This window comes from Chaetura pelagica, unplaced genomic scaffold (assembly GCF_000747805.2).
Source record: "Chaetura pelagica isolate M959 unplaced genomic scaffold, ChaPel_1.0 scaffold62, whole genome shotgun sequence".
NCBI lineage: Eukaryota > Metazoa > Chordata > Aves > Apodiformes > Apodidae > Chaetura > Chaetura pelagica.
The window spans coordinates 117,793-144,772 of NW_009952438.1; the positions used below are offsets into that span (position 1 = coordinate 117,793).

Here is a 26,980-nt window from a genome sequence, read left to right on the forward strand (position 1 = left end):
GGTTAGTCATACCCAGGAAATGCAGCAAAGACCTAAAAAAGTACCTCACTCTTCTTTAAGCTTGAAATTCTATTATATTTATTGTGTGCTTTAAACCCTCAATAACATTCCCTTCCTCCCTTGCCCCAAACAGTTACTTTGTGGTTTATCAAGATCATTGTTTGCACTAAAATAAAGGGTTTATTTCTTGTACTCCCATTTCTGTTTTTGTCTACCCACCTATTCTCTTTTGTCTATACAATGTAAATGAAAAGTTATAGTTGCTCAAGGTCTTTTGATTTTTAAAGTAATATCATATTGTTAATTGAAGCTTTATGGTATAAAAGCTGGCTTTACTTACTGGTGTTCAGTATTATCTCTAACTATAAGTTAAAGGTGGTAATTTTTTTTCAGCCAACCTAGCTGTTTTAAAGTCTTAAAAGTCTAGAATAGGCCAAGGCCAATAGTATGAGGTTGAAGAAGGCCAAGTGTTGGGTACTGCACTTGGGTCACAACAACCTCAGGCAATACTCTGTAGGCTGGGGGCAGAGTGGCTGGAGAGCTGTCCAGAGGAAAAGGACCTGGGGGTGCTGGGTGACAGGAGCTGAAGATGAGCCAGCGTGTGCCCAGATGGGCAAGGACACCAATCCCATCCTGGCCTGGATCAGGAATGGTGTGTCCAGCAGGAGCCAGGGAGGTGATGGTGCCCTGTCCTGGCACTGGTGGGGCTTCACGTCCAGCACTGGTGGAAGTTCTGGGCACTGCAGGATAGGAAGGACATGGAGTGGCTGGAGAGGGTGCAGAGAAGCGCAACCAGGCTGATGAGGGGTCTGAAGAACAGGTCTGATGAGGAGAGGCTGAGGGAGCTGGGGGTGTTTAGTCTGGAGAAGAGGAGGCTGAGGGGAGACCTCATTGCCCTCTGCAGCTCCTGAAAGGAGGTTGTAGGGAGGTGGAGGTTAGGCTCTTCTCCAAGTCAGTGATAGAACAAGAGGAAACGGGGTCAAGTTGTGCCAGGGGAGGTTTAGACTGGATATTAGAAAGCATTTTCTTTACTGCAGGAGTGGTCAGGCACTGGAACAGGCTGCCTAGGGACATGGTGGAGTCACCATCCCTGGAGGTGTTAAAAAAACATGTAGATGTGGCGTTTTGGGACATGATTTAGTTGGCATGGTGGTGTTGGGTTGATGGTTGGACTCAGTCTTAGAGGATGTCCTGGTTTGAGCCAGGATGAAGCCAATTTTCCTTTTCCATATATACACACACACACACACACACATATATATTTATTTTTTTTTTCATCCCCCCCCCATAAGCTTTTTTTTTAACTAGCAGCAGAGTGTTCCTACTAAGACTGATAACTGTGGAGCACCTCAGCCTGGCTCACACCAGGACAGAGGTCTTTTCCAACTTTAATGATTCTATGAATCTAGAATTAAAGCAAGTGGAGTGTGCTAATTGATAGAAGAATGGATAAGAAGCCTCAAAGGTATCTTTAATGGCCTAGTTATCAGCTTGACTACTAGGTTAATCACTGGAGGAATACTTGTGTTAAAAAAAAAAAAAAGAGGAAAAGTAATAATTTCTGTAGCTGTTTGCAGTAGAGCTGATAGTCTAAATTAGTTGACTATATATTTGGCCAAGCTTTTAACTTTTACCATGTTAGGTAAAAATATTTTTCAATGTCTTTAAATATTTTTTAATAGTTGCTTAATTGTTTCCTTTTTATCTGTGATTTTATGTTGCTGAACTCAAACAAATATGCAGTGAAATCTGAAATAATTTGTCTTCTAAAATGCTAATTTTTTCTCTTCTGCAGCATGGGTGAACTCTCTCTCTATGGGAATGGTCTTCTTCTGCTCTCCCATAGTCAGCATATTCACAGACCTGTTTGGTTGTCGAAAAGTAGCTGTTATTGGAGCTGCAGTAGGATTTGTTGGACTCCTTTCAAGTTCTTTTGTAAGGTAAAAAATATTTTCTTTCCATTCAAAGTCTTTTATCAGTTTTATATGGTCCTATCAACAGAATATTCAGGAGTAAGCAGTACTACTTGATATGCTGTTAGAGTAGAAACCTTGTTTAATTTCATTTTTGACTTTGTCTTTCAAACTATGACTCATGGAAAAACCAAATGGTACTTTCAACTTCAAAAGTAGTTGAAAAAATACAATATAGCAGCATGAGAGCACTCCCTGCTTAACAGGAACCACTGTGTGTAAATGTATCAACAGCAAGACTAATGCTCTCAGATCAAGAGCGCTGTCCTGGAGAAGTTCTTGCATGCTTTGTCGATGTCTGCTGGTGCTGGCAGGACATAAACATTGCTTCTTACTCCCCTGCACCTCCAGGAAAGGTGTTCATGGTTTAGTCAAACTTGATGTTTTCTTCTCTTCTTACTGGTCCAATTGCCAGTCACCAAGATAGTGAAAATCTTGCTACAAGGACAGCTACTTGGGGATAATTGTCTTAATGGAGAAAATCTTGGTTCTTGTGTTACTGAAAAAGGTCTGAATAGTATTTGAGGCTTTTTTTTCCCTCTAGATTACACTTAATTTTGTATATTTCTGTAAATTTTGCAGAATGAGTCCTAAGAAATTTAAGAACAGATGACTCGTTGCAGAGGCACAGTAGAAGATGAGGAAAAAGGAAATTCACTTACTCTAGTCATCAATAGAAATTGGTTAGTGAAGATAAGGTAGGAAATAGCAGGAAAATAAGGCAGTTATTTCTAGTTCTCAGTTTGCTTTTCCCACCCTTAGCAAAATAAGTACAGGAACATAAAGCAAAATTGAGAAGTTTCCTACATAAACAAAAATACCAATCCAGACTGGCTTGTGAAGATGTTTTCTGTGCCTCTGCTCTGCGCCAGGTGGATGGAGCTGAGTGACTGGCCACACTGTGTGGCACTTACCTGAGCTATGTGGCTGGTTTGGGCATGTGTCCCCTCATGTGGACCTGCCAGGGATAAATACAGGAACAGAAGAAAAATACTTCTGTCTTGGGTATAGAGACTAATTTTTATATTTATTCTCAGAATAACATTTATAGGGAAAAGGAGAGCTTTCTTTTCTTGTTAGTTGAGCAAGTTTCTGAGTTTTATTTTTTTGTTAATCCAAGTGCAAATATTTTGCTTAATTAATTTTATTAAAGGAAACAACAAAAACTTACCACTTCCTGATATGTATTTTAGGAGGCTTGTTACCACATGAGAGGTAAAAGCTAAAGGAATGCATCTTGGAAAAGTCTTCCTCCTTGCTTCCCAAGGGTGTCTCATGGGATGAATACTAAAATAGTCTCATTATAAATTAAGCCTCTTGATAAAGGAAAGCTGTTTTCTTCCTTTGAACAAAATGATGTAATCTTTGTGTTTCCCTGGTATCCAGTGGAACAAGGGCACAGAAGAGACGTGCAAAAGGAAGTTACTTTGTAAAGGCTTTAAAAATATTTTAGTTGATTTGAATTTTGGTTTAGAATTTGAGGAGCACTTTGAGAGAAGAGGTAAATTCTTGTTGGAGTACATGCCATGTTAATGGGTGCTCTTGGTGTTTCATTTATGTTACTTACACTAAAATGATTTATTCCTCTGATGTTATCAGTTAATTGAGGGAGGATAGTTCAGATATAAAAGTCAATGCTATAAAAGCAAAGTATTGTACAGCAGATAAATGTAAATATGATTTACTGCTTTTGTTACATACTGATTTCTTAATATAAATTTTATCTCTTAGGAAGTGGAGATGTAAAATAATTTGTAAGGCAGGAAATATTTTACTGTGTGTCATGCTACAGACTCTGAATGAATCTGCAGAGGGAAGCAGAACTTCTCTGTTCCTTCTGTTAGGTTCCTTCTCCCATTTTGTAACTTCTGTTTATATATTTTTATATTTCCATTGATAAAGGTAATCAGTCTCTCCCCCTTATGTTCTTTCTCCTGGCTTACCTTGGGTATAATCAGTTTCAGAAAAACTGTTAGTTCAATGTGGAAAGCAACAATATGTTACACAGATTATTTTTCACAAGAACATACAAAACCAGAGCTCCTGGTGTCAGACCTTTGTGAGTCAAATACTTTCTCCTAAGAATGTCTGTAACTGCATGGGAAGACGCAGAGTGTGTTTTGGTGGGATGCTGGTGGGTAGGAGCACCACAGAAAGCATTCATACTCTTTGGGGGGAAAAAAGTTAGTATGTCTGCTAACAGGTTTAATAGTTTTCTACAACTGCTGTAAAAGCAGGTGTTAACTGTGGTTCTTTGAAAACATAGTATTAAATAAATAAATCAGCATGTGCCACCTCAGATCTTCTAAAACCATTTCTCACAGGTTGCCTCCTTCACCAGAGTGCAGAAAATCATAGAATCACAGGAAGGTTTGGGTTGGAAGGGACCTGCCAGGGATGGGGCAGCCACAGCTTCCCTGGGCAACCTGGGCCAGGCTCTCACCACCCTCACTCCAGAATTTTCTCCTCATGTCTGGAAGGTGCTCTAAGGTCTCCCTGGAGCCTTCTCTTCTCCAGGCTGAACACCCCAACTCTCCCAGCCTGGCTCCAGAGCAGAGCTGCTCCAGCCCAGGGATCATCTTTGTGGCCTTCTCTGGACCCTTTTCAATAGCTCCATGTCTCTCCTGTGCTGAGGGCTCCAGAGCTGGACACAGTTCTCCAGGTGCGGGTCTCACCAGAGCAGAGGGACAGAATCCACTTCTGTCTGGCCACACTTGTTTTGATGCATCTTCTTTTATTGATGCAGCATCTTTTTTTTGATGTAGCTTCTCTTCCGTTAATTGAAAAACTGTCTTGCACACAGTGGGTGAACGTGAGCATTGTGTTGTCCATAACACTAATGACATTTTTTTTATGTCTTCTCGCGGTACAGCACCATTGAACCCCTGTATTTCACCTACGGAGTGTTGTTTGCCTGCGGCTGCTCCTTTGCCTACCAGCCCTCCTTGGTCATTCTGGGGCACTATTTCAAGAAGCGCCTTGGCCTGGTGAACGGCATCGTCACCGCCGGCAGCAGCTTGTTCACTGTGTCTCTGCCCTTCCTCCTGAGGCTCCTCCTCGACTCCCTTGGCCTCTACAACACCCTGCGGGTCCTCTGCATCCTCATGTTTGTCCTTTTCCTGGCTGGCTTTACCTACAAACCCCTTGTTTCCAATGCCAAAGACAAGGAGGGAGGAAAGAAGGCGAAGTTCAGATTTCCTCCGGAAAAAAAGATTTGCAATTTCTCAGTTTTCAGAGTTCCCAGTTACCGAATCTGGGCTTTTGGGATCCCAGCTGCACTTTTTGGATACTTTGTGCCTTATGTTCACTTGGTAAGTGCATGTTTCTTACTATATATAATGTATTTAAAACTATAGCTATTTTCTGTTGTGTAGGGAGCCTACAGGAAAGCTGGGGAGGGGCTTGGGACAAGGACAGGGAGGGAGAGGACAAGGGGGGATGGATGAAAACTGGAGGAGGGGAGATTGAGGTGAGACATGAGGAGGGAATTGTGGAGTGTGAGGGTGGTGAGAGCCTGGCCCAGGTTGCCCAGGGAAGCTGTGGCTGCCCCATCCCTGGCAGTGTTGAAGGGCAGGTTGGATGGGGCTTGGAGCAGCCTGGGCTGGTGGGAGGTGTCCCTGCCCATGCAGGGGGTGGGACTGGATGGTCTTGAAGATCTTGAAGTTTGGTTTCATTGCTGTCCACAGTAACTGGCAGAACTTTAGTTTCTGCTGGTGGGAAGCTGTCCATCAGCTGGCACTCGTTGCCCTATGTAAATGGTGAATTATTTTTCAGTGGCTTCCTGCTAGTGCTGTCTAAACTGAAGTGAAGCAAATCAAAAGGCTTGAAAGAGAAAAGGAAAAGGGAAACCCCAACCCCCACAACCTGTAGTGGGATGCTCTATTTATACCATTACACATCCCCAAATTCCAACATATTTGATAGATACCATCATGGACTAGTACAACTAGTACCCACTGTGAAAAAAAGAAGGATTGTATTTATTATTCAGCCATGATAGAACAGTGAGATTCATGATGATAAATGTCTTGAATTCTGCCAAAAAATCTTCAGCTCCTTAAAAGCCCATGGGTTTGTGTGCAATAGAGCAAGTGCTGTGGCTGCTTTCTGGTAAGACATTGGTTACATCACTGACTCTGCATCATGTATTTATTTTAAGAATTATCTTAGGGTGTGGGCTGGTTTGTTTCTGAGCAGCTGTAAACTGACTCTTCTTCGTGGCTAGTTCTTGTTGCTTGATTTTTTAGTCACACAGATCCCATTCTGTCACACTTGAGCTATTTCAAAGCACTGTCCAATTGGGTGGTGAGGCTGTTGTGACATCTCTTCAAAACTCACAGGGAAACAGCAAGTGATGTTTTGAAATGAAACTGTTCAGAGGAGAAGGGAAGTGTTGTAAAGAAAGCTGTTGGGTGGACTGGAAATGATCATTAACACTTGCAGAGAACTGAAGAACAAGGCTATAAAAGCAGTCACAACCTCTAAAATACATTTGTTTAACAAAAAGCTTGTGTTTTGGTTTTTGTTTGGTGTTTTTTTTTACTAAGATGCTTGTATGAATGCTGCTTGTTTCTAGATTGGACTAAAGCAGCTAGTCAACCTGCCAGAGGATAATACTTTATTTTTAAATATAACTTTTCTTCTTACAGTGAACTTTCACTCCTGATGAGTGCTTTTCCCCCTCATATCAGATTGGCACAAATTTTGATTGTGAAATACAGCTCCAGTGCTTGAAAACAACTTGATCAAGGCTGTTTCTAATATAGTGTTTGATAGCACAATAAAACTATTCCAAAGTACAGTTAGAATATAATATCTTAAATATTACCTCAGAAATATAGCAAGAGATTTAAATTTCAGCTTTTGTTTTCCTCAGAGATTCAGAGGAACCATTAAGTTTAACTATTTATAACACAGAACTTTCACAGGTGTAGTCAGTTTGCTTTGTGTGTCACTTTTGAGAGGGGCAGCTTCACCAGTCCTTAGGAACTCCTTACTGTTAAGTCTTATTATCAAAACCCCTTCTTGAAGCCCAAAAGTTATTGTTCTAATTTACTAATCTCTAAATACTCCTGTAAACTAGAGGGGAAGATCTTTAAAAAGATCTTTTAAAAAGCTTCAACTACTTTTAATAAAACCATTCTAAAGAAGAAACTTCACTTTCATTCTTGGCTTTGCAGGTAGCTTTGTTAAATGTTGGATTTTTTCTTCAATCTTTTAAAACATCTGTTATTTATGATTCAGATTTTTATCTAAAATTTAATTTAGGTACATTTCAATATGTGCAAAGAATACATGGAGGACTGGAGTACTACTGAACTTGGGTTATGTACTTAGGACTCTTGACCATTCTATGAAATATTTAAAGCCCAAACTAAATTATGATCTGTGAGTATTATTGGGATAGTAAGAAACAGTGTGAACTGGGTGTGAACTGGAATAAAATTTAATGTGTTTTAGACTGATAAGAGACTGTGTAGGAACCATGAAATTCAGCTTTCTATTTGCTTATTTATATGATCCCTTAAGTACTATGTAAATGCTCACTTCTCTTCCAGAAAGCTTGATAAACAAATAGTTTAATAAAATAATCACTAGCTTTGCTGATGTTGAAATGGAAAACTAGGACTTCAATTTCATACAGGGCAGTATTTCCACTTCCAGAATGCATAAGATGTTTCATCTGGGTGAAAAGAGTTTAATACAGAATCACTTAAGGTTGGAAAAGACCTTCAACATCAAGATAAATATACGACCTGCAGATCATATTTAAGACTGTGTTACAGTTATTTTGTATGTGGTTACCAAGGATGGATGTAACCTCAGTAGCAGAAACCTTTGTGGCAGAAGCAGGAATTCAAGTTGCTGGGTTGGGGGATGCAGATGTAGGACTAACAGACTTGCTGCCTGGGGCCTAAGAATGAGGTGTTCTTGCAGCTAAACCCATCACTTCTGTAATTATTTCTACATGAACCCTAACTCCTTGAATTTAAGTCTGCTTTTAGAGCTAAGGAAACACTCATCCCTCTGACTCAAATTTAACAATTCCAAATAGGAGGGAAAATATTTTAATTGAAAGAGGTATTTATTTGTATGACAACACATGTGAAGAACCATGGCGTTAATTGCTGGTGGGCACTGATGTCTGCTGGGGGACTGTTTAAAGCCTCCAAGTCTCTGTGGTTCTTCTGTATCTGAGAAAGTGAAAAGGTGTTTATGAAGGAGCAGCATGGATTCTGCCCTTCAGCACAGATACTTCAACTCCAGTAGATAGCTCTGGACTGTTTTTATCCTAGTTGTGTCTGCTTTTGATAAAGGCCACATTTTAATGTCTTTCTAGAAGTACATACAAGGACTTGCAGATAAATCAAAGGCTGTAAGAAAATAAACATTGCTGGTACATCTACCAAAGCAGAGATTATTCTCCTCAACTTTTGCAAAGGAAAGTTACTGTTGTTCCATTCTATATTGTATGATTTAAATTGTGGCAGTACTGGAAAAGGAGTCTCACACTTGGACAAGTGGCAGCTTTGGTTATGCTAAAGATCTGGGGATTCCCCACTGGTGGGGATGGCTGGCAGGAGCCAGACTGCTGGAATGGGATGCTGGCTGCAAGTGCCCTGAGAAAACACACCTGTACATAGAGCTCTAACTAAAATTAATCAACAAACCAATTTATATGGCATGCCAGATAGGATTCCTACTTAGGAGCTGGCAAGAGTTACCAGTCCCTAACTGGCAGATATCAGCTGCATGGGAAACAGGCATCATATTCCTCTGGGCTCTTGCAGGAGAGTATCAACAAGAGAGCTTTTCTTATCCCAGTTTAATTGGTGTTAAATTCCATTTGTAGGTGTTCCCTTCCATATGATTTTGGGGAATTGGATTGGGAGTAATACTAAAAATAGGTTTTTTACTCTTTATTTTACTATTAATTCAGATTGTTGAATAGCAAACTGATAGTTCTTAGGGTTACTAAATCAAATGCTGTTATTCCTCTCAGCTTTAAATCCAGTCTAAGCTGCAGTGATTGAGAGTTCTTTTTCTCTTGATGCCTCTCTAAAATAGACAAATACCCAAATAAACTAGTTCAGTCAATTCAGATTTGAATTGTGAGGCCACAACAGAAATCTGTCAGATTAATGTAAAATACTCTTTCCAAGTTGTTTTAAATCAGTACTGTCTCACAAAGAAATAGTAAGTATGTTTGAATATTAAATATATATGAAAAAAGTGTCCCTAGTCTCTCTGCTGCTGCTTGTCTTCTGCTTGTTGTTGATAATAAAAACAGAACTTCTGTTTTTCAGGAATCACAGTCTCATGTTAAACATTTAGTGCTGTTCTCTCCTACCATTTAAAAAATTACCTCTTCTAGATCTTATTAAAATAAAGAAATATGTGTTCTTAAAGAATGGTCAGATCTATTTGAAAATTAGGCTTATTGTTTAAATATGGTTACAAGCTTGTAGACAGAGTTACCCATTAATTGACTGGTAATGTGAAATTACCATAACACTGACTGTGCTCTTAAAATACAGAATAGCTCAGGAAAAATATATTTCTATATTTCTCAACCTGCTTTGCTGTCTATTTTTTAATTTACTGTGTAAATCTGACTTCTCCTTTTGATGCTTATCCATGTTCATATTCCATTATTACTTGCATATGTAGAGATTTTTGGTTAGCAGTAGCTCTGTGGAGTATATGTGTTGTGTGTCCGTGCATCATGTTTAGGACAGGAAAAAATGATGTGTGCCTGGCCATTTTTTTCTAGCAACTTCCATGAGGAAAATCTGTCTTGGGAGACAGGTTTAAGTACTGGATTTATTCTCCTCCACAGACAGGTACTGAAGATTCAGTATCTCATTATTCTCTGAATCTGCACATACCAGCTCAGCTGGACTTCCAAGGAACAGGGGAGTGAAACTGCAAACTTAAAGTTTGGAAAAAAATAGATACTTCTTCAGATTCCAGAAGCCAACACTGTGAAACAAAACATCATCTTGGACTCAGTGCTCTAAGACTTTCATCATCTGTATTGTAAAGTAAAGAGGCTTCCAAGCAGCTGGGCAGCTAGAAGATGTTTCAAAACATACAGCAGCCTCAGGACCATTGTTAGGTACCAACTCCTGGGCTCTGCTGGCTTCTTAGAAAATAGGAGATCCTCAGGCTCTGCTGGCAAGCTGCCTTTGCAGCTTCTGGGGGAAGCTTTGTTCCAGTGAAGCCAAGGTTAGCCTCTGCTGGCAGCCAGCCTTATTCAGCAGACACTGTGTAGCTGTTTCCTGTGGTGTTTATGTCCTCTGAGGTGCTGTGCTTTGCTGTTTGAAAACCACTGTGTTTGAAAGAATTCCAAGGAGGTTCCTTGCTCCCTGTGGTGTTCTGTGTTGCATGAAGGAAACCAGTTCAGCCACCTTCTGTTTCTGTAGACCTTAGGAAGGGCTGGGTAGAAGTGCCAGTGTTGACAAGCAGTTTTGAGGCCAGCAATCCCCTGCTCTGCTCAGCCCACAAGCAGCTGTGATGGATGGACTGCCTTGCTGTGTTACTCTTTGGAGACCACTGGGCCCACTGAGAGTTTGGGTCACGCTTACCCAGCTTACCTAGTCATCTTGGGCTCTCTTTCATCTGGATAATTCTTCCAGTTCAGTTTGTTTCCTGTTCATTACCTCCCATGGTCTTTCAGCTGTCCTTCCAATGATCTCTTTTACAATAGGAAGTTTCCTGGAGAACAGGAAATTACTTGCTTTCATTTAAAAAAAAAATCACAGTTTTGTGGAAACCTTTTCAGCTGCAAACTGAAGTTAAATGTAGTTGAGAGACAGTCTTATGTCTGAGCTTTCAGAACTCAGCAATTCCATTACCACATCTGTGCAGTTCCTTAGCTGGTGTGAGGTTAAAACCATCAACAGGGCCAGAGCCCTTGTCACTTCCATTACTGACAGCTTGGAGGGTTGTAAACCAGGTCTTTGATGTAGCTAATGCAGACAGATCTTCTCTACAGAACATATGTAGTAGTGAAATATTTGGAGGCCTGACTGAAAAGCTCAATAAGCTTTTTAAACTCTTGGAAGTCAAACCTTTTCCCTTGGCACAATGAAGTTTATGGTGGCCTCCTTCCACATTTGCAAAGGTGTATCGCTCTTGCAGTAAGTTCTAGAGCCTGTTCAGACTTGCAGATCAAAACACCAGTGTACCTTGTGCCACATGCCAGGCTACATCTGTGATCACATGTGGGCTGTTGAAGGCTTAGCCTGTTCCACAGGCAGGTATTTTTAATATATATGCTGTTGCCTTCTTGAAATTCTAGAAGAGTTTAAGTGTCTGAAGAATCTCCTTTTGACATCCAGGGCAACGAGTTCACTGGGGGAAACTCACTGGTTGTAGCAACAGATACAGTGCCCTCAGAATGTAAACTGTCTTTTAGAACTTATGAATCTGTTCTCTAGACAATCTCTGGGCTTAAATGTAGCCCTGGACAATTTTGCAATTGTATTTGCTGTTATCAGAGAGAGAGGTCAGGGTCCTTCTGCTGCATAGAGAAGCCTTCAAGCAAAGTATTTCAGATATTTCTTATCAGAACAGATGATGGATGCTTAAAGGCTAATTCATGTAGGCATCTGCTTCTCAGATGGAAGCTTAACTGTGTTCATAATCTTCACCATCTTAACAAGACACACATTTTTATTCCTGGGAGGGGATGGTTGGAATCTCCGTAAAGTACTTTGTCAGTCACAAGAACTTCTAAACACATAATAACAAGCTCATTTGCCAGGCAGCATCACAAAACCAGACAGATAAGTATTAGTCTGTCCTCTCTGTGGCTTAGTCTGACTCCAGATCTTCTGTGTTTGTTGTTTTGAAGTTGTGGGGTCTAGTGCTGTGCCCACATCGTCTGTCCTTAGACAAAAAGATAGTGCTGTCTGCTGGTCTAGACTTCCTATCTTTTGCTGGAAAATCCATTTTTGTTCCTATTGTTGTCTGGAGATCTTGCTGATCTGATTCTCTCCTTCCCCTTTGTAGTGTAAGATTCTTGTCTGCATGTGATCTAACTATTCTACAAGTGTTTTATCTCCTTTGATTGCCTTCTTAACTTGGACTGGGGTGAGTTGTCCTTCAGCTTTGTTCCTTACCAGCCAGCTATTTTGACTTGGCTCTACCCATTTTGCACTCAGTATTAGTGATGTGCCTTGTTTTTGTCATTATGAGATCAGATTCTGCTGTGCAAATTCAGTATGTGAAGCTTTTTCCCCCTAGAACATGGGCCAGTAAAAACTGTCTTCCTGTGCAACTTGGAGAAGTGAAGAGCCAAGCTCTCATGAGATCATCTGTACCCAGTTTTTCTAGGAACTTATTTGAAATTCCTGTTACATACTTTGAAAACTGTATTCATTTCCATATGCTCAGTTTCTAAAAGGCCTTATTTATCCAGGACAAAACAGTCTCTTTATTCCATCCCTTCAGAAAAGTAGCCATTTTCCACTTTTACACTGCACCCTTCCCCAGCAAAAGCTCTGGGTCATGAAGAATAATTATATTGGGGAATATGAAGGGTACAGAAACCATCCAAGCTTCTCCAAGCAGATCTGAGCTGCTGTACCTGGACAAGCTATGGGATAGTCAGGATGAAACTCACAGCAGCAGCTGCTGTTCTGCTTAACATGACCCTGGTCATCATCCATAACATGGCTTACAAATCTTTTTGTAACTCTTCAAGCCCTGCTTACTAATGTCATGTTCTCCAAATATTGCCAGATGTGACATCTCTAGATTGATGCCTCATCTGAGAAACCAGAGTTTTGGTTGTGGCCCTTGCAAGGGTGGCCATCTCTGCAAAGATGGGGGTAGTTGCTTTCTGTTCTCTGCAGTGGGATGTGCAGGAGCCATGGTAGAAAGGAGTTAGAGACCCTGCAGTAAATGAAGGTCTTCAGGCTATGCATTCTGTGTGCACAGTCCTACTCTTGCATCTTTCTCCTCCCTTTAAGTCCTGTGCCCCTGGACTCCACATTGCAGACAAACAGAAGCACAGATACCAATTCTGTCCTTTGTCTGAGAGCAGGATGGAAAGTGTGTTGTTGTGCTGTATGGGCTCCAGTAACCAGAAATCTCTGAGCTTAAACCTATAAACTCATGCACAGCCACAGTAAAGTGCACACAGATGGCACATCTTGAACAAACTCAGTTGTTGTAAGGTAAGTACTCTCTCTGTTTTTTGAACCACTTGTGTTATCTCATGAATTTGCTACTTTTAAAATGTGGTGTAAAATAATGTTTAATATCTAACTGGTATGTCTGGATTTTTTTAGTCCAACTAGAAAGAAATCAGCCTCCATCACTGCATTCACTTGCTTTTATGGGCTGCTGCTCAAGAAAGCTGTTCATGTCTTCAGTTCTGCTACATCAGTCATTTCTCTATGACGTCTTTTATTTCCCAGAACCTGCTCTTTCTCTGTTTTGGAATGATAGGGTAGTATCTTTTAAATTACGTCCAGTACTAACATGTAACTGTGTGTCCAACACTTATTTCTCTATACAGTAGATAATCTAAACAGTTTAGAGCTGTAGGCATAGTTGTCCATTTTAGCACTAATACCTTTCTCATTCCGCTTAATCTACCATATTTCTGTCTCCAATGGAAGACTAACAAGGTGCTGTTTTCATAAAGGTCCAATGAAGTGATAAAGCACATGTATCTCTGAGACCCCAAACCTTCAGTGTCTCCTCATGCTTTACTTGCCTTTCTAATCTTTGCATTTATCTCCCTTCAGATCTCAACATCTGCTGCAGTTTGCTCAGGTTAGTGAAATTTTCGCCCTTTATCCGCTTCTGTAATTATCCTGTGCACCTATTTCTTTCCCAGTATCCCTTAATGTTGATCTGTCAGTATTTATTCTCAGCTACATTGTCCACTTTTGACATTTGGGGGGGAAGAAAGAAATTATTTCCTACCTTATACTTGTTATTGTTATGAAAACATATTTAAAATGTGTTTTCCAGATGAATACGGGAGAATAAAAATCCTAAGTACAGAAACAATAGAAACTGAAAAGAATAAAACTAATGTTTTCTGTATTTTTAGAAGTAAAAGTAAATTAAAATAAAAAAATATTTTAGGTAGCAGGTATGCTGTGGTAGAAACAATAAGGTGATGTCAAAGGGAAAGAGCAAAGCAGTCTTCCTCAGGTCTGTGCCATAGTAGCAAGGGGAAAGGTCTGAGTTATATCATGATTTCCTTTGCATCAGTCTCCCAACACACTGCTTGATGGACCCTTGCATAGTACAAACTCTTCTAATAGCAAATGGAGCATATAGGTCAAATTCAGATTGAATTGGGTTGTTTTGATTTTGGTTTTGCTTAATTTAAATGTGCTATTTTAATGGTAAGCTCAGCATCTTGTCTTTGGATGCTTGAAGGATCTTGACCTCAACTAAACTCTTCAAGCTCCAAAAGAGCCCAGAAGCCTGTGATCACAGTTGATTATTTTTCCTGGTTTTTACAGAGTAAAGAAAACTGATCACCAAAATTAAACTAGGAACTTCCCTTCACTCATCTACAGACCAGTTCTTGTGTCCATATTCTGCTTCAGGAAGAGCTGCATAGAAATGCTCCTTGCTTTTTAAATCCTGTTCAGACTTGTGAATCTTTTTCCTTGTATTTTGTTTTTTCCTTTGAATAAATCCTGGACTCTAGCTCTTTCCACTTGACTGCCAGTAATTGCCAAGGTGTGAGCTATTTTTCAGGTTCTTTTCTGATGATTGACTTTAAAATTGTCATTACTACTGAGCAGAATGTATTCTAGGAAAAGGGAGAGGTGGTTTTGGATTGCTCCAGGCAGGAAAGAAAACAACATAAATATATCCTGAGTCAGGGCTATATCTCTGTGAGAGGAGGGAAGACTATAATTGTCTCTTTTTATTGTTTTTTAAATGAAAATATGACTAGTTAATGCAATTTCTCTGGGTCCTGATCTGGTAGATATTTGGCAGTGTACCTGGGACTTCCATCTAGAATTGAGACTCTTGAGAGTGGTTTTTTTTCCCTGTTTCCCAGTAGAATGAGACAGACACTTCACCCAGCTCTGTCAGAGCTGAGGTGATTCTGACCATACCCATAAGTAGATCTCTAATATCAATGTGTCATGGATGCCCTAAAAATTATATGGCAGCTGAATAAAGGTTTGTGAATCTGTGTTTTGATTTTGCTTCCCTAAATCCTGTGGTTTAAGGAGTCTAATCCTGAGAGAGTTGATAGAAGTAGCTCAGATTCTGTTGTGCAGTAAGGAAGTCCAGCTTTCTTGGAAGATGACAGTAGTGTTGTAACGTGTAGGTAGATGAAGAAATCTCTTTTATTAAACAGTTAACTCAAATTTAGTTGCTTATCGTGTTGTTGCTCTTCAAGATAGGTAAGAAATACAGTCTTTGTTAGTAAATTCTAGAAGGGGCTTCTGCAAAAAGCTGGTTTCTTTTCACACCAGTGAGCTGCACAATCTTGTCTGGTGATCTTGCTGCCAATTCTGCTGGGGAGGTGGAAAACCTGAGGTAGTAGTGTTTGTAAAATGGAAACCATCCTTTTGAAAAATCGTTATTGTTCCTGGATAATTCCTTTCACTGATGCAAATAAGCACTGTTGGTTTTGGTGTTGTTTTTTTTTTTTCATTCTGATCTTTTTCCAGCTTCCAGTGTTTCTCTTTGCCTTTGCCACTTTCCTTGCTGAGCAGTGACAGAACATGAGCTCTCTCCTACAACGTTTGTCAGCAGGGCATATTCCAGAGACCTGGAATCAGTCTCCTAGCTGTCTTTCAAAACGTTTTTCAAGGAGTACTCACCTCACTTTTCTTGAAGACCTTTAGTTTGACTGACTAGTCCTTGTAGTTCAAAGCATAAGCAGCTCCTCCCCAGAGGGCAACTTGGAGCATCAGGGTCAGGCCTCTGAACTGCCTCTGAAATAATTGCTTTCTTTTAATTGGTTAGGAAGATTACCTGGCTAAGGCCAGACATTTAAGATTAGCAGAGAGATGACATTATTTTGTGTAAACACTGTAGCTAATATAACATCCTAATAATGGTCTTGCCTTTTTAAAATTAAAATGGTGTTAACCCTTTCTTTTTTCCACTTGTAACTTCACTTAATTGGTTCACACACAGTTTATTCCTCTTGTCTTCCCATTTAATCAACTGAAAGCTTACCTTCAACTTTTGCTGAACTGAATTTTCAGGAGCTAAATATATGCTTTCTATAAAACTGATGTAATATTTCCAGTAATGTCCAATTCGGGCAAAAAAAAGGAAGAAAATTAGGTATTGAACTGAAATAAGTGTAACTACTAACAGTTCTTAAGTTAAAAAGCAAAATGCTTTTGTTAACATATATTTGCACATTTTTTTTAAAAAATAGCATATGCTGTTACATTCCCCTTCTCTGTATTCTATTATTTTTATTTTTAAGTAGACTAATGTAATTTAACCTCATTTCTTTGGAATTCAAGGCCAAAGCATTATCAGCATTAGACAAAATACTACAATAGATGTGTTTTTCTTTTTCTTTTTTAAAGCTGAGGAAGACTAAACTGGATGTGTAGCAGCAGACTTGCAATAACATTTTGCTTTAGTATGCTAAATAAAGTTAAACCATACTAGAAACTTAATTGAATATGATAGAGAACACAGTGCATTAGGTATCATAGCGTAGCATGTAATATGCTCAGTTGTAATTACAGAATTTATAACCTGATAACACTTTATCACATTACTAAATGCCACAATGATTTGAAAATAATTACTTATATTACACTTCTAGAATGGAAGTGGTGATGTCAGCAAGTTGCTTCCTTCAGTCATAAGGTTGCTTTTAAGCAAATGTGCAGCAGAGTTTTGCCAAGAACTTAGTTTTCAAGTTCTAACAATAAGTGTGTATTTGTGACTGTACTGAGACATCCATCAAATCATTCCCTAGAATTGTTTGGGTTGGAAAAGACCTGGAAGATCATCCAGTCCAAGCTGTAACCTAACTCTGCTAACCCAGCTCTGCCAGCCCCCTGCTCAACCTTGTCCCTGAACACTTGTATCTAAAGGACTTTTAAACTAAAGTTCAGGGGTGGTGATGGCACCACTTTCCTGGGCAGCACCTTTCAGCCCTTTCTGTACAGAAGTTTTTCCTTTAAAATCTTTTTTTATAAGTCATGTTTAGGACACTTCCTGCTTGTTGCCAGATCTTTCTTTTGGACTCTGCACACATGGTCTGTGTATTTAATGAGTAACATCCAAAATGGGCCATAATAATTCAGCCGAAGCCCTGAGCAGCACGTGAAGGTCACATCATGTTAGGAATTGATAGGTTCTCTTACTTTTGCAGGATGATGGAATAATTAGAATATGCTGGAGCTTAATCTGTTAAGCCTTCAGTTCCCTTTCTAAAGAGCTGTTGCCAGACTGTGCTTCCATCTTGCTTTTCTGCATCAGAGTTTCACTTCATGTAATGTTTTTTTAGTATTATTTACCTCATAATGTTTTAATGGAATTTATTAATATTTATTTAACACTATTGACTGAGATGCTAGGTTGCTAAGATAATTGTGAATTGCAGTTGTTTTCTGTACAGCACCTGCAATACTTATCATTGGATGTAGTTTAATAAGTATATTCTCTATTGCATCGTTCATATCCTTAATTAAACTTAAATAGTGGTAGATTTGTGTAGGTTTTTATGGAGCTGCCTCTGGCATATTCAATTTTGCAACAAATGACTAATTAAAAGCAGCTTTTCCCAAACACTTGAACATCCATCTTTACAGTTGTTCTGTTTAAGTTATGTATTCCAGACTGGCTCATGTGAGTTATGTTTGAGAGAACTTCATAACACTGGCCAATGCCAAGACTTGTTATATCTGTCCTTGCCCTGTTTTCAAGGTTTGCTGCCTGCCATGCCATAGAGAGAAATTAGGGTTGTTTTTTTCATTTGTTTGGGTTTGGGTTTTGTTGTTTCTTTGTGCTTGTTCCACCCCTCCCAACCCCAAATCTATGTCAATACTCAGTTTATGATGTTACCTGTTAGATCTTTATGAATAGCTCTGGTTTCCTTTTCTGCTCTTACTCTGGAAATTCACGATAAGATGATTGCCCTGTAACTCTCCAGGACTTGCTGACAGTTGCTTATTTTGGACATCTTGCCAGTTGAGTTTTGAGAGTAAGATGGGCCCAGGAAACACTGCTGTAGGGCCACAAGGCATGGATAGAACTCATGCTGTAAGTTTTGGACTGTAGTCACAAATGAGAATCTATTTGTAAAAAATGCTTAAAAAAGATAAGCTATTTGACATTTTAACTCTGCCTTCATGTGTAGGCAACACTTCAGTTCTTACTTATCTGGCTTTATTCCTCCCCTCCCTCACCACTCCCCCCTCCACCCCATTTTTGTGGCAAGTTGTTCTGTTAGGGAATAAGGAGTGATGTCATCAGAGTTACTTTATGCTCTGTTTTTCAGCCCATCCTTTCAAACTCTCAGTTTTCCAGGACAGTTCACTGCAAAGTTCTTGATAAACTTTATCAAGGCTTTATTCTCCCCTCCCTCACCACTCCCCCCTCCACCCCATTTTTGTGGCAAGTTGTTCTGTTAGGGAATAAGGAGTGATGTCATCAGAGTTACTTTATGCTCTGTTTTTCAGCCCATCCTTTCAAACTCTCAGTTTTCCAGGACAGTTCACTGCAAAGTTCTTGATAAACTTTATCAAGGCAACAGATAATATTTTTCTTTAGGCCTTTGGGGGGCTGGCTGGTTCAGGCACGTGGCAGATGTGAATGGAAGGAAGGCTGCTGAGTGATGGCACTCCTAGTACAGACAGATCTGGGCACCATCACTAGGGCTGTGCTTTTCTCAGGAGATGTTTGTGAAACAAACCTGAAGTTTTGGTTTTCTGAAATTTTCAAAAATCTAGTTGTAGATGTGAGGATGATCACCAGCATAATTTTTCTATGTGTATTCACTCTATTTGTATCCTGTCAGTTCCTAATACCCTTACTTGGACATGCACTTGTTTTTGTCTTTTTTTTTTTTTTTCCTTTCTTGCACTTACAGCTTGGGGAAAAATCAAACAAACAGTAGTAATCATCAAAATGACAGACAATGGAGGTATTGCCATGGCTAGATGAATGGCTAAATGTCATAGATTATGCAAGTCTAGAATTATTTTGGATGTCTGGATTTAAAATTGTTGCATGGCTAAGAGGGCCAATTAGTACTGAAAAAAATCAAGATTATTAAAACAGCTCTGGATAGTACAAGTGCTTATACTTCAAGTGCTTATACCTGAAGGCAGATTCTATACCATGAGCCCTATGATAGACTCAGTGTCTGATCATAGTTTATGCCTGTCAGCTTGTGTTTATACTCATCTGACACCTCATGAAAAGCTCTGTGTGTGCTCCTTACAGGCATGGCTCACCACTTTGCACAATTTTCCCTGGATTTCTGTAGAACTCTCACATTGCTGGAAAGTATGAATAATGAAAAGTCAGTTTGTGTAGGCTATAATTTTTCTTTTCCTGTCTGGGAAAGCAAAATAAAAATCAAAAGAACCTCCCCCAGCTCTTTCAGAAAGTTGTTAATTTGGAGTAGTTAGGAATAATATCTCCAATTTATAAATGGTACCAGCAGTACTCTGTACAAGTTCCCTTTTTTTCATGCAGAACCAGTGTAAGGACAGTGTCAGACATCAGGCCTTGCATCTGGACGTGGAAATGCTGGGGTTTATGTGCTGGAACTTTTCCAGGTTATGTACTGCTGTTGGCTATCCCTTCTAGTCAGGGAGTGCATTGCTTTGGCCTACTAAAGCTTTACTTTATTGGGAGCTCCAAAATGGAATATGCACAGGAGGAAAGCAGTTGACAGAATTATTTCTTGCTAGTTCATTACTTTCACTTCTTTCAGATCCAGGTTTTTGGTGTTTGGAAAAAGAAACTGGAGCTCTACTCAGAGTGCTTTGTATTTTGTTCAGTGCATGAATGTAGCTGAAATCACAGAATGGTCTGGGTTGGAAGGGGACTTAAAGATCATCCAGTTCCAACCCCCTGCATGGGCAGGGACACCTCCCACCAGCCCAGGCTGCTCCAAGCCCCATCCAACCTGCCCTTCAACACTGCCAGGGATGGGGCAGCCACAGCTTCCCTGGGCAACCTGGGCTAGGCTCTCACCACCCTCACATTCAAGAATTTCTTCCTAAACCTAAATCTCCTCTCCTCCATTTTAAAACAATCACCCCTTGTCCTCTCACCCTGGAAAAAGTCCTTCCCATGTATCTGCATTGAATGGAAGATCTTTTGAAAAATTAGGATCTTTACTCAATGGAAAGAGGTTAGCCAAGAGAGGTGTGTCTGAACACATTCCAGCCACTGTCAAGTGGTCAATGAGAACTTGGACAACAAGATCTGTGTTTGTTTGCATTATCCTGGTACTAGAGAGCAAGGCTACAGGATAAAATGCAGGTGCCAGGGATGCATTCAGTTATATTGTCCATTGTCTGTGTCCTGGTTTGCAAAACTGCATTGTACAAAGCTAACTCATTTTAAAGTCATAAAGAATAATTAAAGAAATCATAAAGAAACTGTGCTAGTCTGGGAAATCTTGTACTCATGACTCAGGTTAAATTCCAGGCTTTTACTACCTTTGGAAAAATCAGACCTGTGACTGAGCAGGCCCAGAGCTCTGCTGAGAGTGAGGAGCTAGCTGAGTTCCTGAGAACAGGCAAAATCCAGAGGACAATCACTGCCTATGGCTGCTGCAGGTGGTGCTGGAGGAGTCACAGCAACACAGCCTGGATGCTGCCTGAGAAAGTCAACAAGTAATTGCCCATTTTTTGGCATTTTCCATTAAAAACCCGTGGAAATCTGAATGTAGTGCAAGATGCTTCATCATAAATAGATAGAGATGTTTAACCTAGGGTTACAAGAAATGTCTCTGAGTACATAAATAGATAGCACTTGTGTAAGTTACTGAGTTAATCCTGAATCACTGTATTTTCAGGTATTTGGTTAATAATACTGCTGTTACTTACAGCTTGCTTAGTGACTGTATCACTGGAGATTGAATGTGATGCTGAGGATGTGAAGGTCAGCTCTGAGATCAGACCAGGTTGCTCAGGGCTTTGTGCACTTGGGTCTGGAAAAGCTCCAAGGAAGGAGACTGAACAAGCTCCCTGGGCAGCCTGTGCCACTGCCCAGTGCCTGCCCTCTGGGGAAGAAATTCCTCTTCACATTGAGATGGAAGCTCTCTTTAAGGTCATGATGTGTTTAAGAGGAGTGAAAGTTAAAAAAATAAATACTAATTTAGATATTTGAAGATAAGAGATGAGTAGTGATTATCTTCCTACTTAAGGAGTTGACTGAGTCCAGTATTTTCCCCCCTTGGTCTAAGAGAAGGCAGCATTTTACCCTTGAGAGTTCTGCTTTGAGACAGCCAGTTACTCAGTTGCAGATGCAGGGTTAATGCTTATCTAGACACAGAGCTTTATCTCACCTCTTGAAAAGCCTCCAGGGAGTGGATGAATCAGGTCTGCTAGTTAAACAAGCAAGAGGCTGCAGAAACATGGAAGTGGAGCAGGTGGAAAGAAGGAAAGAAAATACCTTGACTGCTTTTGCTGGCTGGGCCAGCAGGTGTTGAGAGGTACATAAAGGTAGGGGTGGGAAAACTGTCAGCTTTTCCTCTTCTCACCTTTGACAGAAAGAGAATAAATAGAACAGGTTATCTTATGTTCAAATATCATTCCAGAAGAAACATTTCATCAGATTCTGTTCCCAAATGTGTCTTAAAGAGCAAAAAAACAATCCTCAAAAATAGAAAGAGCAAGCATCTGTCTTCAATTGAGTCCAGAAGTTACTATTTAAAACCAAAACAAAGCCACTAAGCCTTATTTTTTATTTCCTTTCTGACAAAATCAATTATATTGGGCAAATTATTATTAGAGTGAATGGACTTTCTGTGACATGTAAACAAAGTGCAGCTGATTTTATACTTTAGAAAAATGGCCATCACTCAGCAAATGCTGTTTGTGTTGGGGAAAAAAGGCTCTGTTTGTGTATTAATGCTCTGGCCAGGAAAGAATCTTGACTATTTTACTCTAGAAGTATTTACTAAAACGGAGCTTTTCAGTTTTATAGATGGGAGGATAAAGATTCTTTAGCTGCAAGTGATATCACATAATCAGAATTAAGAACACAAATTGGTGTGCAGCTTTTGTCTGTCAGCCTGTGGCCACCTTATCTTTCAAATCTTTTTACTACATCTTTCCTTAAAAAGAGGTTTTTCTGTTTGCTTCCTTACACCAATGAGACTTCACAGTTGCTAGTTTGGAGCTAGTTATGAGCACAGAGATGGCAGGACTATGCCAATGATTCCTCTGTCCTTTAATGCTTACTTTGGCATATTTGGTGTTGCCAAGTGTGTTTCAAAAAGTGATTGTGCAGGAAGGTCCTTCCTGTGGGTACCTTCTTGTCTTCCTAGTTGATTAAAAAAAACCAAAACACACACACAAAACAAAACACAACCCACAGCCAAACAAAAAGCAAGGTGGAACCAGACAGGATCTAAACAATCCATCAAGCCAGTCTTACGGTTTTTATTTTTCCTTTTTTCTTTAACATGACCCAGAAGGCTGGAGTTACTGACAGGGGTAGTTCAGCACAGGGTAGTTGATGGTCAGTAGTGCTGGGACTGCTGGTCAGTTGCTTTAGTTCTTTAGGTGACTGATAAATCTTGCCTGCAGTTTGCCCAGCTCGTTGCTGCTGGAGCTGCACCCTCTCCTGGAAGCGTGTGGTGCTGCTGTGTTTGACCCTGCGGTGGTTCCTGCTCCTCTTCCTCCTTGTCCCAGGAGGTCATGCTGATGGATGGCAGGCTGAGGCAGCCTGGAGGAGCCTCTCCAACTCTCTGTCCCTCTGCTTCTTGCTCCTGCCCTGAGCTATCCTGAAAGTTTGGTGTGTTATCTCTGTCTTAGTGCACAGAACTGAGCTGTGGTGAGACTCAGTAACCACTCAGTGCCTGCAGACCCGAGAGCATTGCCCCAGCCAGGGCAGGGACCTGTTCCAGACATCCTCTGGGGTTCTGTGTTAGACCTGTGACCAGTAAACTCAGTGTGGTAGAGGAGAATAACTCCTGGGATCTCTTCAGTTTTCTTGGTAATAGATGCAGCCTTTTTGTTTTCCTGAATTAAGCTCCTTAATTGTGAATAAAATGACATGTTTTCAGGTTGATTTTATTGTATTGCAGTTCATACTGATAAAGCCAGTGCAAAACTGATTCTAAAATGTATACAAGCAGAGCAAGCTGAACATTTGTAGCTGTATTTTTAAGTCTGAGAGTCACATATTACCTCTGTTTAACCCAGGTTTCCTAAGGATTACCTTCCTTTTGGTTCTAAAGCCAGTTGTTTTTCTCAACCATCTCTTTAACCAGATGAATCATGTGAAAGACAGATTCGGGGACAACGTGCCAGAAGAAGTGCTGCTGCTGTGCCTGGGTATTACTTCAGGAGTTGGCAGACTGGTCTTTGGCAGAGTTGCAGATTATATTCCTGGTGCAAAAAAAGTTTATTTACAGGTATGCCTTTACCCTGAAGAAATATACAAACAGTGTTCTGAAGTCTTTGGTTGCAGGTACTATTTTAAGTAAGTGGAATTAACTGATTGGAGATTCGAAGTTGAGGAATTAAAAAAACTGTAGGAAAGTCAATGCATGGTGGTTTGATACTTGGAACCTTTGGTACAAAGTTCAGGAATCTGATTTCTTTCTTTTTTTTCCTCTTTTAATGCTAAGGAAACATGTCTGCTCCCTACTTGCTGGGAATGAAATTGCTAATTATTAGTATGTGAGTGGGAAAACCTCTGGGAATTCTCTAAATTCTGCTTTCCCTCTTTTATCTCATGATTTCATAATGGCTGCAGAAAGATTTTTTTTTTTTGTTCTGTTTTGTTTGTTTTTCTCTGTGTTCCCTGTATGAAGGATTTGGGATCTCTTTTCTTGATCTTTGATAAGTGATAATTTGGTGTCAAGTATGTTCTGTGCATAGTCCAAGGTAAAGCCAAGGGAATAAGAGGTGCTTAGTTGAAGAGATTTTGCTGAATGCAGTGGGTAATTTGCAGAAAGTCTCAGCTTCCAGAAATGATTAAGCTTAGGAATGAAGGAGGATATATACACTTTTTCCCCTCCACACTTATAAATACTGTTTTTCTGAGAAAGCAGCAATGTTAGTGTAGATTTTTGGAAAAGCTTTATTTAGTAACTTGCATGTTATCAACCTGTGGGTGTTCTTGTTTTGTTGTTTTAAAATGAGTAACAAGGGAGACATCTAATGGGTATTGTCTGTACTACATGATTGAAAACAAACATCCTTAGGAAAGAACTACCTTTCTGAGGATGGAGTATTTGTTGCCATAGTTACAAAAATTTGGGCTTCATGATGATAGAGCCTGGGACTGGATCTCATTCATGCATTGATTGAACACCTATTGTTCTATTTTCAGGAAAAGTCAATGTTAAGATAAAAAAATGAAAAGGCAGCATTGAGATGTTACACATCAACAAAGCAAAAATACCAAATGCAGTAAAAACTACAAGCTTTTAATATTCTTTTCCTTGAATAGCTAGAACTGAAAACCAGGGCCTTTTATTCAAGGCATGAACCAGATACATCTGGGTGCTGTTGGTGTTCCCTGGTTTTAAGCAGGAAAACCATGTTGCAAAGCCATGGCCCAGCACCTCCAGCTCTCTTGTTTCAAATAAGTATTTGTGAAAGAAAGCGACTGTTCACCTGAAGAATTAGTCTGGATTGTCTTGTCCAACAGTTCATACTGTTAACTCTCCTGTTTTAAGCTGGCTGCTAAAACACAGATCAGGGGACTATGTTTAGGAAGGAGACATTGTCATTCATTGCAGGCTTGAACAAAGCTGGGTGCTTGGTGCCTTCCCACAGTGTGTTCAGGTTGGGGTTGGAACTAGGTGGTCTTTAAGATCCCTTCCAACACAAACCACTCTGATTCTATGATTCAAGACTCCTCCTAATGAAGTAATTTATGTGATGTTGCTTATCCATTTAAAAAAAAAAAAAAAAGGTGATGTCTAGTAGGTTTTAAGTGACCTTGTATTTCTTTAGTATCCTACAAGTGACCAATGCATAATTCCTGTGTCTCGATTAGAAAATGTGTTTGTGCATTAAGGTGGGACATTGGTTTTGTGTCCTGGCACAGGGATGGTGCACAAGCAAAATTCTTACCTTTTTTATTTTCTTAATTTTGCTGAAAGACACTGTTTCATTCCTTTAATTTTAAACAAGCAAATAATCATCTTAAACTAAGATTATAATATAAAATCCTTGTTAGTATGCATGGATACAGGAATATGGAAAGATACCTGTATATGGAAAAATAAGCACCTTGAAGCAATCACTCATAAAATAGATATTTTTTTTTTAAACTTAAAATGCAGCAGTGAGGAGTCTAATTATAGTGTTTTAGCAGGAGAGTTGATTAGAAATGCATTTGGAAAACTTGTGAAATGGGCAGTTGAATCTCTTGGCATGTCATGAGTTCTGTGTGTTTGGTTTATCTTGGTGTGTAACTTTTGGTGCTGGTAACCCCCAGAGACTGCTTCTCTTCATTTTTAAGTATGTACAGGCAGATAATTCACTAGAAATGTACCAAAACTCTTCTGTTCCCTTGATCTTTGCTTATTTGATGTAACACGCTTAAATTTTTCCCTTGGTCCTGTTTAGGTGGCCTCATTCTTCTTTATTGGCCTGATGTCCATGATGATCCCCCTGTGCCATGTCTTCGGAGGTCTCATTGCTGTCTGTCTCTTCATGGGCCTGTTTGATGGCTGCTTCATTTGCATTATGGCTCCTATTGCCTTTGAGCTTGTTGGGGCTCAGGATGTCTCCCAGGCCATAGGATTTCTACTGGGATTCATGTCAGTGCCTATGACAGTTGGTCCACCCATTGCAGGTAAGTACAGACCTGGTCTGTAGCTGTGAATATGCTCCTGTGGTTGCATGACTCTGTGGACATGGTTTCCATTCCTGCACCACTTGCAGTTCACTTACCATGTCAGCTTTCTCAGCATGTGCTCCAGAGAATCATAGAATCACAGAATGGTCGGGGCTGGAAGGGGCCTCCAGAGATCATCTAGTCCACCTCCCCTGCCAGAGCAGGAACACCCAGGGCAGGTCACACAGGAACGTGTCCAGGTGGGTCCTCAAAGTCTCCAGAGAAGGAGACTCCACAACCTTTCTGGGCAGCCTGTCCCAGGGCTCTGTCACCCTCATAGTAAAGAAGTTTCTCCCCCTGTTGAGGTGGAACTTCCTATGTTCCAACTTATACCCATTCCACCTGTTGAGGTAGAACTTCCTATGTTCCAACTTATACCCATTCCTTGTCCTCTCACAGGGCATCTTGAAGGTCCCTTCCAAACCAAACCATTCTGTGATTCCATGAAGAGTCAAGGGCTGGAGAAGCTAAAAAGAGCAGCTTTCCTATGGGGACTATGGTGCATGTTTTTATGGAGGGATGGTAACCAATCAGTCAAGTGGTGACATGCTGAGTTCTTTGGTACTTGGGGAGTTCTTAGTGAATTCTGGAATCCCTTTCTGCCCATATATACCTAGATTTGGCCATCAGGTAGTCAGATTGGTGGTAGTGATAATCTGTGCTAGCTCTAAAGTTTTGGAATCCAAAGAGAGGACTCTTCTGTAGGTTGCTGGGTCCCCACTATTGATCAGAGATGATGTTGTGTCCTCCCAGGCCTCCTGCGGGATCACCTCGGCACGTACGACGTGGCGTTCTACCTGGCTGGAGTCCCTCCTCTTATTGGTGGTGCTATCTTGTGTTTCATCCCCTGGGTCCATGAGCGACAGAAGCTAAAAGCAAGAGCCAAGCCCGTTGATGGAGAAACTACTGAGAAAATGCTGGAAAACGAGAACACTTTGGTGTCAGACACTACACAAAAGCCAATCAAAGAAACAGAGTCTGGGGTTTGA

General features: G+C 40.2%; 1 protein-coding gene across 1 annotated transcript; it reads left to right on the top strand.

Annotated features, from left to right (window-relative positions):
- The first annotated feature begins 609 nt into the window (after nucleotides 1-609).
- On the top strand, nucleotides 610-26,980 carry SLC16A10 (solute carrier family 16 (aromatic amino acid transporter), member 10). Its single transcript, XM_010008388.1, has 6 exons — nucleotides 610-676; nucleotides 1,796-1,940; nucleotides 4,846-5,284; nucleotides 23,407-23,550; nucleotides 25,721-25,949; nucleotides 26,745-26,980. The coding sequence occupies exons 1-6, from the start codon at nucleotides 610-612 to the stop codon at nucleotides 26,978-26,980; spliced, it is 1,260 nt and encodes a 419-aa protein (XP_010006690.1).